Source organism: Corythoichthys intestinalis, chromosome 21, assembly GCF_030265065.1.
Source record: "Corythoichthys intestinalis isolate RoL2023-P3 chromosome 21, ASM3026506v1, whole genome shotgun sequence".
Classification (NCBI taxonomy): domain Eukaryota; kingdom Metazoa; phylum Chordata; class Actinopteri; order Syngnathiformes; family Syngnathidae; genus Corythoichthys; species Corythoichthys intestinalis.
Genome location: NC_080415.1, coordinates 13,394,233 through 13,410,577, shown reverse-complemented (window position 1 = coordinate 13,410,577; position 16,345 = coordinate 13,394,233). Strand labels below are relative to the sequence as shown.

Genomic DNA, 16,345 nt, shown 5'->3' with positions numbered 1-16,345 from the left:
TTGGCCTGAGTTTTCGAGAAAGGGATTCTTATTTTAGTAAGGTTGAGAGCTCTATTGGGAACATAACACTTGCAACCCAGAGGAGTCATGGGTGGTGGTATTGGGTACACAACAAAAGGACAACGAGTATATAAACCCAGCCCCCATTACTTTAGTGGACCTTATTGTTGATTTTGCCTCAGGAGGGTGAAGGGGTGCCTGTTGTTTTGCTCCTTGTTTCTATCTCAGAGAATGACGGCGAGGACAGTTCGCATTTGTATTTGGTAGGGCTGGGTGGTATGGCCTTGAAATACAAATTTGGGATTTCTGACTTGAATCAATTCCCTTCTCACTTAATTAAAAAAAAAAACAGCAAAGGAAGCTCTTTCCTTGATCCTGATAATCCAGTAAAATGGTGCTAATCTCATTTTTAAATGTTGTTTTTTTATCAAAGCCCACAAAAACACAAAAAATAAATAAACAATCTATAGAAAATAACATGCAGATTAATCGCTATTAACTTTAGGGTTGCAGCTATTGATTATTTAAGGAATCAATTATTATTCTATCAACTTTTAGGAGATGTCAAACAAAGGCTTGCTAAATTGCACTTTCAAAAGAGCATTAAATGCAAATACAAAATAAAATTCCCTGGGTATTTTTTCAAACTATACAGAATTGCACTTTGATTTCACAAAAGCAATAAATGCATTTTAAAATAAGTTAAAATACCTGAGCTTAGCCGCAAACGGTATCAAAAAAATAAATGAGGATCTAAGTACAACAAAACATCAGTTGGAGAACATGCACAGCAAAAGTCCGATAGCTTAAATGCTAAAAAATGCTAACACTTTATTTTTTTTTTTACAATGCTCCAAACAAATTGTTTAAACACATATTCCACAAAAACAGCTCAGTATACCTATAAACTAAACTATGAATACATAAAAAAACCTAACTCCAACAAAAACTTACCTTATGTTGGTCTTAACAGGGAGCAGTTGGATTGAGCCATGTTAAATGAGTTATGTCATATTCACTGTTGCCACTCGAGGGCAGTGTATCCACCTAAATCAAAAAAACTAAATGCCCTTTCAAAACAAACCATTGCAACGCCACTCTAATTAAACGAATCCTCGAAGCAGCAAAATGTCATTCAAAGCTTTTTTTCTTATCGAATTACTGAATCGATTAATCGATGCAGCACTAATTAACTTATTCACTGCTAAAGATGTGTTTTCATCTCTTTGACATTGTTTTACAGCGAAGGGTGCAGCAGTTTCTGAGGCTGCTCCAAGCAAATTCCAAGTAAATAAACAAAGTTAATTATCCAAGCCTTTGTTTGTGTTGCGATCCATTCAAAATGACTTTCATACATTTTCTCAGACACAGAGAATTGCCTCTAATTGCAAAGTGGAGCAATAAATGGTAACTTTACACTGTTGCCGACCATCAAAACAAATAAAGAACCAACTTTGGCATTTTACCGGATTGACATTTTCACTTGGGCTGAAAACAATTAATGTTTTGCACACACACCGAAAAAAATGTATACATTCATCAGCTGTAATGTAGGCATATGCCGGTATGATATTCTGGCTCTATGGTATAACCTTAAGCCAAAATATCATGGTTTTACGGTATTGCAATTAAAGCTATATAATGTGTTACTTTGAGGTAAAAAAAAAAAAAAAAAATCCACTGAACAAGATTTGTATTTTTTAAAACATTAGCAAATTGAAACATAACTATAATGTTATGTTAAAACAAATATTTAAAAAAATATATATATATATTCTAAATACAAAAAAATGCAGTCCTTTAGGTGAGCCTAAACCCACAGTCACAACTCAACATTATTACCATCAGAACAAAAATAATTGAATTAATTTCCATAAAAAGCACGTGTGTATGACTCGTAACATGCTTACTTCATACCAAGGGCGTAGCTTTGCATAGGAATGGTAGGAACATAACACTAACAACTTTTCAGGATGCTCAAATTGTCCCCACCAATTTTAAAGCAACCCTAATCAATACATAATGACTTCAATTATGGAAAGACAATCTAAATTACCCATGGCGGAAAACACAGACAAGACTGAAAAAGCAGTTTCTGCTCTTGCACTCCTCTTTAAAAGAAACTGTTGTATTCTAAGCCAAAAAAACTGTTGTGTTTGATAGAGCAATATGTCTATATGCTGCCATAGCAGATTCATGGCACATTAAGCCCCCAAGCTATTTTTAATTTGTCCGTTTTACCCTGAAAACCCCCTTTTACAGTTGTCGCACAACCGCTTTTGTTTCAACCCAGCCATAAAACGAAGGTAATTAATTATATTTATTAGAGATGTCCCGATCGATCGGCATCCAATCACGTCATTTTCAAGGTATCGGAATCGGCAAAAAAAATATCGGCCATGCCTTTTTTTTAATATATATATATTTATATATATATATATATATATATATATATATATATATATATTTAAATTAAATCGTTTTCTAATTGTATTTAACGTTACAGACATAATATGTTACACTCATCCAGAGTCTTAGGCTTAAGGTAGGGTTATCAAATTTATCCCGATATCGGCGGCAATTAATTTTTTCAAAAATGTGTCACGTTAAAATATTTAACGCAATTAATGCATGCGCTGCACGACCCTCACTCATTGTCGCTCTCAATCTGTAATGACGCCGTTTTACCTATGTAGAGAGATAAAAGGCAGCGCAAAATGAGTAGAGTGAATTTTGGCAGCCTTTGGAACCTTTTTTTAATTGGCTAAAGCCTTGCAATCCCTCTCCCTATGATTAGAAATATCATGGGAAGCAATGTGGGGAAACAAGGTGGCAATTGATCATTGTCTTCACACCTTATGTTATTTCCCAACACAGAGAAGATATATCAATTGGTAGCACGACGCACAGTCATGGTTCCACTTCCCATCATGCATTTGGGATGGCCACAGTATCATTTACTGAAAGCTCAACAAATACACTAGATGGCAATATTTAGTCACAATATACAAAGTCACAAGTCTTTCCGTGGATCCCTCTCACAGAAAGAATGTAAATAATGTAAATGCCATATACATTCAACATACAGTACTTATGTACTGTATGTTGAATGTATATATTCGTCCGCGTTTTATTCATTTTTTTCTTAATGCATTGCCAAAATGTATATGATCGGGAAAAATTATCGGGAATGATTGGAATTGAATCGGGAGCAAAAAAAAAAGCAATCGGATCGGGAAATATCGGGATCGGCAGATACTCAAACTAAAACGATCGGGATCGGATCGGGAGCAAAAAAACGATTGGAACAACCCTAATATTTATTATTCAAAATGTTTGTCATTTTTAGCTTAGAATCATTAATTGATGTCTAAGATTTGGTTTGAAAAAAAAAAAACGTCTTTAAAAAATTATTCACTCACATATTTTAAACTTTTAAACAAATTACGTCACAATGAAAAAAATGGCGTCTGTAAAAAAGTTACGGATATCTAACTCATAACTATCGCTTAATTGTATTTTTTTTGTTACTGTCACATTTTCTCCGATATGTTAGATGATAAATAATCGATCCAAACAAAGAAAATTTGGAAAAAAAAAAACAATTTTTATAAGGATAAATATATTAAAGAAAAAATCTTGACCACTCCTTGATGTCAGCGATTTCTGCAGCGCGACCCTTGTTATATTACCATGCGTCACCCATAAAATCCCCCCAAAGTCCAGCTGTGGCCATTCACAACTGTGTCTTGACACTCATGCTACATGGAGTTTTTGGATCGAAACAAGGTAAGTACGCGATGATATCTCGTTAAAGTCATGGCATCTGTAATTCTGCTCTTGCGTGCTCTCACCTCCAGATAGGGTTTTGCTGTTAAAAAAAATTTTTTTTTTTTTTTTTTAAATTCCCTCCTGTTCAAATTTTTTCTTCTCCCAGAAAATTGAAATTTTAAGCTTTCCAATGATGCATCACACATGCATATCGGACAATTTTGAAATTTGACCAAATTGGGGGTGTCAGAGCAGAACTTCAAGTCACCTGAGTGTTTTTTGCCCCATATATGTTGTAAGGATAGAATTGATCATTATTATACCATTATTAAGTGAATTGTTTTCATTATGTTCTGACTTACATTTACCCCTTTTCATTTGCAGTTTCCCCCTTACTGAAAGTTGAACCTGCATCAGAGTTAGAATAACATTAAATTGTGTGAATTTGCTAACATGCAAATCTCGAATAGGAAGATGCTTAGAGAGAAGTGTCTTCCTGTATGTGTTTTCTACTATAACATTAATTAAACTATGAGAAATGTAGTGAGTTTACTCCCTTCACCCCAATTTTTATTTTCTTTATGTGGTCTTAAAGCAGCCCAAAGGAGCTTTCATTTTTTGTGGAGTTGGCTGTGCTTGTTGACAAAAGCAGTAATGTTTTACATGGAAGAAGGCTCCTTTTTTATGTACTTTTGTTATTCCCTTACTAATAAGTTTTTGCATTTACATTTAATATTTTTATTTAGACAATGTTGAGTGGTCTTAAGATTTTTTTTTACATTCTTGGATAGTGTAGAGATTATGAACAAATTTGTATTTATTGTGTATGTTAAGATAACTTATGTTCAAATATTGCAATTTAAATTAGCTAATAAAATACAGACATTTATTCTGGAAGCTTTCAAAAATCTTTTTTTAAAAAAAAAAATAGTTTTAGAAAACAAAGGTTTGAATCGAATGCTGTATCACCTGAACCAATACCTATGAAATTTAGTATGAGTCAATATAGATTTATTGCATATAGTATTTATTGCATTGATCATTTAGCCTTTTAATTAATTAGGTTCATATCCGTGAGAGATGTAGCCCTGACCCCCGTTCACCCAATTTGTTTAGTCTTATTAATGTATATTGTTCCTTTTATATGGTCCCTACCAATGTTGAGACCAAACATTCGCCCTTGCATTATACACACACTCTTTTTCAACACAGACAGTTGCCAGAGAGAAAAAAAAACACGTTTTACAACCGCTAGACACACTAAACACGCAGGAGTTATCTCTCGTAGCTGGTGGGAAACGTTCATGACAGTGTTTATTCACCTTTAATTTTGTATAAATGCGAAATCATATTGGAGGTATTGCCTCCTCGGTAGCCACCCTGAAACATGCCAGTTGGCCCTCCTCCCCGAAGCCGCGGTCGTCTAACTTTTCTGTAGCCAAAGTATTCCCATACTAGCAATTTCATTTTCTGCGATGGGGGCAAAAGTTGAGGGGTTCTCCTCCAGCCATTGTGTAGCATTGTGGATTTCTCAAAGCATTTTTGGAACATAAAAAAAAGCTAATACCTTATGACGGAAATTTTTTAAATCTTTGACGTTTTCATACCGCGGTAAACCTCGCGGTAGTCGGCACAATGTCTACTTTAATGTCTACTTTAATGATCGAAACACAAATCATGCCATTCTCATTAGTGACAATGTTAGGCTACCTTGATAAAACACATTGTTTGGAAAGTCCAAACCGAACTACGATGGAAAAAATGCAAAACACAGAATGTCTTCAGTCCAGCAAACCCCCGAACACACTCACACACACAACGTCCTGAGAGAAATTCAGCTCACACTGCAACTTTTCCACCAATGGGCCTACCCGCATTCATCTGACCCCTCTTAAATTGAATTGTTGGCGCTCATTAAGCAAAACAAAAAACAATGACGCTGAAAAGACGGGTCATATGGCCAGTCGCCTCAACCATTATACAAAATGTTACATTGTGCATTATACCAGTTAGGACACAATATTAGGTATAGGTACACTAAATTGCTTGTCAGGAACGCATCATACATGTAAACAAGCATATGACATAGCAGCATCAGATGTATGATTGTGAAAATGCCACAATTTCTTGATGTGTAAATTATGTGAATTGGACATACAAATGTAGTAAAAGAAACATTTGGAAATTTGACTTTTTTTTTTTCAATTGAAAAGTTTTTTTTTTTTAGTTGACAAGCAGGGTGTCAAGAAATTGTTAGTGTTTCAAATTGGGATGAGGGTCACAAACCAAAATTAAAGTAATGGTCGTGCCTTAAAGGCTGTGTTTAAACGTGGGTTAGGTCTGAAATATTTAGGGTCTTAATGATTGTGATCATAGGCGGAGTTCGACTTTTGGGGCAGGGGGGGAACAACATGTTGATGACCCCGAAACGCAGTGTCAGCAATAAAATTAACTTACAAGAATATTTATAAGTTGACAATGAATGTTTTTTGTTTCCCATCATTCTTGAGGGGGAATTCTATATCAGGCTGCTTAGGCAATACTTTTCCTCCATTCAATATGGTACACCCGCCGGTGCCGTGCCAATGTAGTTACCCCAGTAAAAATTGTATCCCCTGGGCGGAGCCATATGGAGGTAGATTTGTGTCTTTATTATTCAATCAAAAAAATGTTGCTTCAATAAAAAAAAATGTTTGAATGCAAAAATGAATTTGAAACTCAAAAAACTAATGATCAATTCAATCATTGAAGTAATGTTGATTTGTGTTTGGGCCACATTTTGGCTAGGACATTTTTGTATTTATTACTCAATCAAAAAATTAGTTGCTTAAAAAATTTTTTTTTTTTTTTTCCAAAATGAAAAATCACTTCAATCAAAAAAAGAAAAATTTCATAGAAAAAGTTTTTGAATGCGAAAAAATATTTGAGATGGAAAAATTTCCATTTGAACACTTAATTTTTCATTTAAAAAGTTTTCTTTGATTGAAGCAATCCTTTTTTTGTGTTTGGGCCATATTATGGGTAGGACATTTGTGTCTAAATCATTCATTCAATCCCCCCAAAAAGTTGCTTCAATCAAAAAACACATTTTCAATCAAAGAAAAAAAAAAATCATTTGAAAAATAAAATTGCCCTCCCCTAATATTTTTTATTTGGTGAAAATTATATGCAAAGCAATTGACTGTCTAAGGTGCTAGTCACATGATCTGTTCGAAAAATAATTTTGACCCATTATAAAAATATTTTTTTTTTATTCATTTCATTCATTTTTGTAGCAGTTTTATTGCTTTACAACTTTTATATACCGTACTTGTATATAGGAAAGTCAACTACATGCAATGACACTTTTCGGCCACCAGGGGGCTTGGCCGCCCCTTAAAATCCGCTTATGATTGTGATGTCATGTTTTTGCTCTCTTAACGTTTCTAAACTTAGGGTTGTTTATCAAACAGGTATTGTGGTTTGGAATTAGTTTTGAGAGTTTTTTTTAACAATGTTTAGTTTTACTAATTTGGGTTATATTTCAAACAACTGTGACATTTTAGATGTTGATATTGGCATTTTAAATAAAAGATAAGGTTAACATTTCCAAGTAGGGTTCCAGTTAAAGTTTCATAACATGATTTCTCAAACCTTGTACGTGTTGAGGGTTTATTAATAATTTGAAATCACTTTACATTACACAATGAGAAAAATGACCGCATTAAATTGCAATCAAAACATTGGAAATTGGGGCATTGCTGAATATAGTGTCGCTATAACGGCGGTTTCTCCGTACTCACCTGCAGGTAGTCCCAATCGGAAGGTTCGAAGTCGTTGTCCACGGGCTCCAGCTCCAGGTTGTAGCGCGGGAAACTATGCAGCCAAAAAGTCCACCACGGCGGGATGTAATCCACGCGTGAAGAAGACATCCCTGCCCGCACGGATGTTAACCCAAAATAACCGCGCGCAAACAAAAGTTCAACGCGTCCTCAGTCTCGTCTCGTGTGAGACAAAGCCGAGGATGGCAACATATTCAGTACGTGAGGTTGGTGGAGACCCGCACTCCTCCACGCGAGATCAAAACAGCAGAATGTTCTTATCCAGTTGAAACCAACACTTGTTCAAGAATGACGAGTAATCACGAGGACGGAGGAGCTGCTTTATCCCGTGTGGACCCAAGGCGCGCGTCCACAAATTAGCAGGAACGCGCATCATAGACACGAGGTGACGCGAGACACGTGATGTTACGAAGGGGGCTTGATGGACAGGAGATGGTCATAATGAGTGGTTTTGCGTTCATTTGGGTAATTTAAATGTTCCCTTTGCTGCCATCTGTTGGTCACTGGAGGAAATAAGCAATTTGGCAGCGATTGAAGAAGCCGTTTGGAGGAGATACTTTACTGCTATCTAGTGGCCAACAGGGGAAACGTTACCCTATCGCACAAAGCGATGGTAGGGAAAAATTTGCCTGGTACACCAGACTCACCGCTGTTCCAGCTACTGAGTCTGGCCACCATTCATGCGGATACAATTTCCAGGGCGGAGCAAGCCACAGCAAACAGACAGCAGAGTGGACCAATCAGCGACGGGCAGACGTGACGTTAGTAAAATGGCGAGGGCAGGACGAGGGACTTGCGCGCGGAAGTAAACATACGAAGAGAGCGGAGTTTATTCGACATGGCTAGCGCGAGACAGACTGTTGTCAATGACTCGTGTCGATGTGTTTTTGGTAATTTAAAACGGATTTTACCATGGTTTGGAACATATTCTCAGCTCTCCCTTTCACCATCTGTGTTGTTGAAGAGACGACTTTCGACGCGCAAGAGTGACGTTGCTCGTGAAGAACACGTCACGCAAATAAACAAATCTGATTTGTCGATTGATTTTGTACCTGCTCGAAAGGCCGTTAATGGGATGGTTCCCAGACTATTTCTCTCAGTGTTTGAAAAATACAGGGAGAATAGTCTGGCAGAGCCAGGCAAGGGAAAAATAGTACCATAATTTCCAGACTATAAGCCGCTACTTTTTCCCCTCATTTTGAACCTTGCGGCTTATACTAGAGTGCGGATTATTTGATTTATTTGGATTTTTAGGTAACACTATTTGACAACAGCGTCATAAGACTGCCATAAGACCGTCCTAATTATGACATGACATTCTCATGGGCATTAATGAATGCTTATGATATATCATTAAGTGTCATCCATCAAAATGTGTCACTAGCTCCATTTATGTCCAGCTCAGATCGTTTACATCCATTCAAAATGGAGATATTTGCCGGATGACACAAAATGAAATCTGTCATAAGCATACATTTATGTTCATTGCAGTGTCGTGTCATAATTATGACATTAGTCTTATGGCGCCATTGTCAAATAAGGTGTTACCAAATACATTAATAACTAGCAACTAATGAAACAACTGGAAAAATAACAATAAATAATTAACGCAGAAAATGAATTTTGATTGTTATTTACATCTGTAGCTCTGCAATGCATGCAAGGAGGCATGCTGGACAAGTGTTGACAGCAGGTGGCAGCAGATGTTGACCGTCTCTCCCAAGGGTACAGTGATGGCCAAATAAAGCTTCTGGAAGCAATGAGGCTTCGCAACCAATTTGTTCAAAGCTTCACAGTGGTTCATTTGGTCTTATGACAGTCTTATGATGCTCCCGCCATATAAAGTGTTACCGGTTGATATCTTTTGGTGTAAATATCCCATAATACAGTGAGGACAGCTGCGGCTTATCCATGAACAAATGCAGTTTTCAAATTTTGTGGGTGGGGGCTTATAGTCAGGTTATAGTGTGAAAATTACGGTATTTTTTATGTAATAATTAGCAGATGGGTAGTGTAGCCAAAAAAATGACTAAAGTAAGAGTAGTGTTACTTTAAAATATTACTCAAGCAAAAGTAGTCATCCAAAAAATGAACTCAAGCAAAAAAAAAAAGTAGTGTGAAAAGAATGCTCAAGTAATCAGTAAGATTGCGTGTAACTGCTTAAGATGTTTGATTTTTTCTTTAGTATTTTTTCCTCTGTATGAACTGTTATACTGTACAATGCAAGAAAAAAATTGAATTTGGGTGAGAGTAAAAAAAACCTACAGAATTAAGCATTATTCGCCCAAAGAGTATGAGAGCCCGCTAGTCGAGAAAACACTCGCTAGAATGAAAACACAAGGATCATCTCCGGTTTTCTGTGGTCAAAAGGTGCCAAATAAAAACTGGGTAAGATTTAAATCAGAGCTTTCGATTCATTTTGACAGCAGAGCTCTACAATTTTTTACGGTGCTTTAAAGACGCCATGGGATTGAACAGGCGGGCGTGATTACAGAATGGCAAACTTGAATCTGATTGGTATAATGGAGTCATGTGATTATTATTGTGACGTTTCATTGGTGAAACGGGTTGAGCCACTGTTGCAGTCTCTGGCAAAAAAAAAAATAAAAAAAAAATAAAAAAAAAAGTAAAATGTAATAATTAGAATGGAGGAAAAATATACGACTAGTGTAGCCCAAAGGAACACTAACGTCCAGTGTACCCCAAAGGAGCAGAAGAGTAGTTTCTTCAAAAATCTACAAGTAAAAAGTATGGCTTAGTAATCTCCTCTCAGTAAATTTTTCTCAAAAAGTTATTCAAGTAAATGTAACGCGTTACTACACACCTCTGATAGTTAGCTGTTCGACGTAATGATTTCAAAATTAGCTTTTCTTGGATTAATACATTGAACTACCCTAAAACGAACGATCATACAAAGACAAAATTGCAAAAAACACAAAAAGGACTTGACTTTTCCAATTTTTATTACAATTTTCTATACATCACAAATTCACTTCAGCTCCTTGACAGCCAGACCTGTGGAGACAAAAAAAAAAAAAAAATCCAAATGAGACCAAGATTGACTAATATGATGAATTGTTTACCACAAAATATAAATGAGAAAAACAACACTGATGCATTCATGCAACACTAGTGAAGTCAGTGTGACAAAGACAAAATGCAGCAAGTTCCCCTTTTAAAAAGGACCCTTTCAAAGGTATTCACCAGACAAAAATACGGCCCCAATTTTTAGTGGGACGTGAAGTCTTTGGACAAGGTGAGTCGCAAGTACAAAGTAGTTTTCTGCTTATTTACACTCACCGGGAGGAAGAGACTGCTTGAGCTTCTCTGCCTTCTCCTTGTCAGTGATGACCAGTGTGTACAGATATCTGCTGCAGCGCACTTTGAACTTCACATTGTCTTTGTTCTTCTTGATCTTCACGGCTACACACACAGAAAAGTTTCATCTTAAAATTTGAACTTTTAAGAAAAAAGGTTGAAAATGAGGGTGCTAGGGCAGGTTTGGATTTTAGCTTGGGAGAACTTTCAAAGTAAGTGTCAGAATTATAGTTGGTCAAAGTAAGGTTTCAAGGGCTGTTTACTTTCCAAATAGGTGTGACAATATATTGTTAAGGTGATATTAAGGGATCATTTGTATTAGGGCTGCAGCTATGGATTATTTTAGTAGGCGAATAATTGCGTAATCGGATAAGCATAAAAAAAAATAAAATACCTGAGCTGAGCCTCAAACGGTATAAAAAGTAAATAAATGAGGATCTAAGTACAACAAAAGAACAATTGGCTAACTTACATAGCAAAAGTCCGTTATCTTAAGTGCTATAAAATACTTTTTCTCAATGCTCTTAACAACTGGTTCAAACACACTCACACAAAAAAAGGCAAAATATACCTATAAACTAAATTACGATTGCTTTTAAAAAACTTGGCTTATGTTGGTCTTAACAGGGACAAGCTGGATTCAACCATGTGAACTGAGTTTTGTCATATTTACTTTCAAAACAAAACATTGCAACACCACTAATTAAATGAATACTCGAAGCAGCAAAATTTAATTTGAATAATTTTTTCTAATCTAATTACTAGAGTTAATTGATTAATTGTTGCAGAACTAAATTGCATAAAAAACGAAGTCTATATGCTTGATAGGAATCAATATATATCTTTAAAATAGGTGCAATTGATTTTATAAAAGGAACTAACAGACTGCTACCAAAATTTTCTGTGACAAAAGCCTATGTTACAAAAGACTAGAGGCGTGCGAAATTTCCTATTCTTAGATTATTCGCGATTCAGCCATGGAAGTTTCGAGAACGATTCACGAACATCCAAATTCCAATTATTTAATTTTTACAGGTAATGCGGAACTAAAACAGTCAGCGAGGTCTTCGGGACGCTATGAGGAATGGACCGAGAGTAAATATGTTCAACTCATGTCGCTAGATAAAAAAACAATAATACCTGACTGCGGGCGACAGCTACTTCAAACAATGACAGTTGCTAGTTGCTACAAACATACGACCACATAATGCTACGGTGGATATCACATATACTAGTACATAGAACTAGTTGCAAAATGACAGACGGCGGCGTTTGAACATGTATAGAGAGCTAGATGCAAAATGACAGACTTGACGGCGTTAGTAAACAGCCACCATCACAAAGCAGTAGAATTCTCTGGAAGGCTCTGTTGTAGCGAACCTAATAAACTTTTAATCTAAAATACTTCTAAATCGGCAAAATCTTGAATCGATCTTTAAATGATTAAACAGTTTTAAAACTTTCACATGTCGAAACTAGAAGGGAAATTATGGAATAACAGGAGCAATTTTAACAACAGTTGATTCACAACATTAATTGAATGTAGTTTAAAGCTGCCGTTACAGAATGGGGACTTGAGTATTTTATTTACCGTTTTGAACTGGTAACTTAATACTGAAATAGTAGTTTGGTTTAGCCTGAGAGGATTTTTGAACATTTTTGGAACTAATATGTGAAACATTATAAGCGGGGGGGGGAAATCGCTAGGTGCCCCAAGATTCCCATCTCTACAAAACACCCTCATTTGTTTACAAGAAACCTGCAATATTATAGTGTTGCTGTATTAACAGACATGTTGCACTGAAATAATAGATATCAATAGACCGTATGTGAGGATGATAATGGTTTGAATGTTCGCAAAAGTGCAAAAAAATAAAAATAACATTTATACATTAGATAAAGCTCATTATTATCTAATAGTTGTATCATAGAATATTGTATATTGAGTTCCTGACCATTGATAATTGTTGTATCACCATATCATGTGATAATGGTTACCGTGAGACTAGTATTGCAAATGTATCATGGTTCTTACCCCTAGTTACAACATGGTTTCAATGTAAAGTATCACACAAGGGTACTTTCTTTTTATTTAGAAAAATAAAATAAGTCACTTGTGAGTACTTTACAACATGTTAACATGTATACATACACTTGGCGTCCTTCCTCCTGGCTGTCAGCAGGAAATCTTTGATTTCTTCAATCTTGCGAGGCTGAAAAAAACAACAACACTTTAATACAAAACCAATGCGCTTAATTTCAACAAACCTCGACAACGCGCTTGTTAGTGGACCGGTGGAACTGGGCTTTCTGTGACAAACCGAAAGTCAGCACTTGGTCCATCCTTATTCTGGCAAGTGTGTAAATGCATCACGGGCACATCAGCCTGAGATGTTTGGACGCCTTGCAGCTCAATGTAAGCGAATGATCACTGAAGTCACTTTTATTTATGGCGGAAAACAGGTGACTTGAAGTTCCACTCTGAGACCCCCAATTTGGCCAACTTACAAAATTGTTCGATACGCATGTGTGATACATCATTGGAAAGCGTAATATCTCAATTTTCTGGGGGAAGAAACATTTTGAACAGATGGGCATTTAAAAAAAAAAAAAAAATTAAACAGCCTAACCCTATCTGGAGGTGAGAGCATGAAAGAGCTGAATTAAAGGCGCCACGACTTTAACGAGACATTATCGCGTACTTACCTTGTTTCGATCCAAAAATTCCATGTCAAGAAAAAGCTGTGAATGGCCACAGCCGGATTTTGGGGGGATTTTATGGGTAAAACATGGTAATATAACAAGGGAAGCGATGCAGAAATCGCAGACATATAGGAGTGGTCGAGATGTTCTTTTTCATATTTACCCTGTTAAACTCCCCCCCCCCCCCCAATTTTTCTTTGTTTGGATCGACCCTTTATCATCTAACATATGGGAGAAAATGTGACAGTAACAAAAAAATAATTTTTGTATTTTTTTTTTTTTTAAAGCGAAATACTAGACATCAATTAATGATTCTAAGCTAAAAATGAGACATTTTGAAAAATATAATTACCTTCGTTTTATAGCTGGGTTAAAACAAAAGCGGTTACGCGACGCCTGTAAACGGGGGTTTACAGTGTAAAACGGACATATTAAAAATAGTTCGGGGGCTTACTGCGCCATGAATCTGCTATGGCAGCATATAAACATTGTTCTATCAAACAAGTTGTTTTGGCTTAAAATACAGCAGTTTCTTTTTAAGAGGAGTGCAAGAACAGAAACTGCTTCTTCAATCTTGTGTTTTCCGCCTTATCAGTATTACATTCCATTAGCGAACTTCCACCATTCGTGGCGGTTCTCTGTCCTCAAATACCACGAATGCCGAAGGTTCGCTAGATATAAGTTCTCTCATACCTATCTAGTCACGTTAGCACGGCGTCAACTACCAGCAAGCAGGACGCCATGCTACTGTAATAACAACGTTAGCTCAAGTTAGCTTCGGCTCACAGATTCAGCACGACGACGCTCGTTCTCGCCCCAAACTTCCTCATTTCTGCACACCTTTATCAGACACGTAAATGAGTTTTGAAAAGCCTTGTTAAGTTTTAGGTTGCTTACCATGTCGCCGTGTCAGCGGGCTGAACGCTGAAAGAGCAGAAATGAAACCGTGTCAGACAATTGCCTACTACACAGAACATAGACGCTTAATGTGAAAAATGAATGCGTGAAATATAGTGGAGAAATGGCATTAATTCATGACAGAGAAATTTCGAGTGTAGTATATTTGTGTTACGTGGATGGATGAAGATTATAAAATAATGTTAACGTGGAAAAATTCGATGCTCACCCTGACTAGCAAAGAAGGGACGTAAAAGGGGTGGGACTTCCGGTAAAGTACGTTTATATATGCGGCGCTACGGCAATGGCGGAGGGCCAATATTAAGAAATATATCACAAATTCCACATGACGTTTGGCCTATCCCAGGGGTCGCCAACTCAAAATGTTGAAAAAGCCATATTTGCCCCCCAAAAAAGTGTCTGGAACCGCAAAATATTAAAAGCCCTATAATGTGGTCAACACATGCTGTATGTATTAGCCTATTATCAAACTGACTAAGTTGGCTACAAGTACATAATGAGTCTTCATGATTAAATGTTTATTTCCCCTGCAGTGCATCCTATACTTTGCAAGAACACCCCCTCCTTAAAACTAGTTCAATTCCCTTGTTTTTGTCGTAAATCTACTAGAAATGAGTGAAATTATCTGCCAGCGCTTCAAATAAAAATTTCCAACTCAGATTTCTTGAAATAAGAAAAAATACTATCTGAAAATTAGATTAACAGATTAATTTTAAGCAATAAATTCGTATATTTAATCTAAAAAAAAGTTAGTTTGTCAGAAATGCTCTTAATTCAAGAATAGATACTGTTCAAAACATTATTTTAAAACTCTTTTTTCCCTGACTCAGGTAAAAAAATGACCACATTTTAGATGTATGGTCTTAATAAGAACAAATAGTAATATTTACTTAAGGTAAATGGAATAATCTGCCACAATAATCTGTTAGTCTTTAACACTCAAAACAAGACGCAGACAACTTTCACTTGATTTAAGAAAAATATTCTGATTAAGACATTACACGCCGTAGTAGATAATATGGGATTTTTCATTTTATACATCCGGTTCAAAAGTTTGGGGTCAAAGCAACCCCAAACTTTTGTACGGTAGTGTACATATAAAAATTATATATTTATTATCGGTAATCGATATCGGCTTTGAGGAGCAGGAAGTTATCGATATTGGTATCGGTTTCAAAAAATGGATATCGTGCACCCCTAAAATTTGCATTATACGAAGAACGACGCAACACGTAACTACTCTGTTGTATGATGCAGCCTCAAGTTGAACCTCATTTAAATATTAATGAATTAGAATTATGTTTGTCCTGCTAAAAAAACATATTAAAACAAAAAAATATATTTTCTTGCCCCATCTTTTTCCATTAAAAAAAAAAAAAAAATTCTTTTACGTCATCTAATTTTCATATTCACAGCGTGACGTTTGCGAGTCGAAGACCAATACTGCTGGTATTGTACGGGTTGAGATCGTAGGTCGTAATGCACTATTCCAATTTTTTGGTCATATCTAATTTCTGTGTGACCATTAAAACTGCTTTTTTTTTTTCAATTAAGTTCATTCAAATATTGCGCGTGCGCAAAAGTTCACAATCACACGCGCTGAGCAAATTGACCCGAATACGCAGAAGAATTGAAAACAAATAACTACAGGTGCCTACACAAGCTGGCTTCTCGGCAGATGTGAGGAGAAAAGCCAAAGATTTTACTCAAGTACGAGTAGTGTTACTTCAAAAATAATACTACCCAAGTAAAGGTAAAAGTAGTCATCCAAAAAATGTATGTTTGATTTTTTTTTTTTTTTTTTTTTTAAACAA

At 36.0% G+C, this 16,345-nt stretch overlaps 2 protein-coding genes across 7 annotated transcripts in view; both read right to left on the bottom strand.

The window, feature by feature from the left end:
- Positions 1-7,979, bottom strand: part of ttyh2 (tweety family member 2) — a 110,832-nt gene extending 102,853 nt beyond the window's left edge. For all 6 annotated transcript variants that reach the window (XM_057826001.1, XM_057826002.1, XM_057826003.1 and 3 more), the window contains exon 1: positions 7,554-7,979. In XM_057826001.1, coding sequence (XP_057681984.1) covers positions 7,554-7,682 — 129 coding nt within the window. In that variant the 5' untranslated portion in view covers positions 7,683-7,979. The remainder of the gene's footprint in view (positions 1-7,553) is intronic.
- A 2,558-nt stretch (positions 7,980-10,537) lies between these two features.
- On the bottom strand, positions 10,538-14,811 carry rpl38 (ribosomal protein L38). The gene is made up of 5 exons (XM_057826321.1): positions 14,740-14,811; positions 14,511-14,537; positions 13,063-13,123; positions 10,893-11,015; positions 10,538-10,607 (listed from the first exon to the last, which is right to left on the bottom strand). The coding sequence occupies exons 2-5, from the start codon at positions 14,511-14,513 to the stop codon at positions 10,582-10,584; spliced, it is 213 nt and encodes a 70-aa protein (XP_057682304.1). The 5' UTR covers positions 14,514-14,537; positions 14,740-14,811; the 3' UTR covers positions 10,538-10,581.
- Between the last annotated feature and the right edge of the window lie 1,534 nt (positions 14,812-16,345).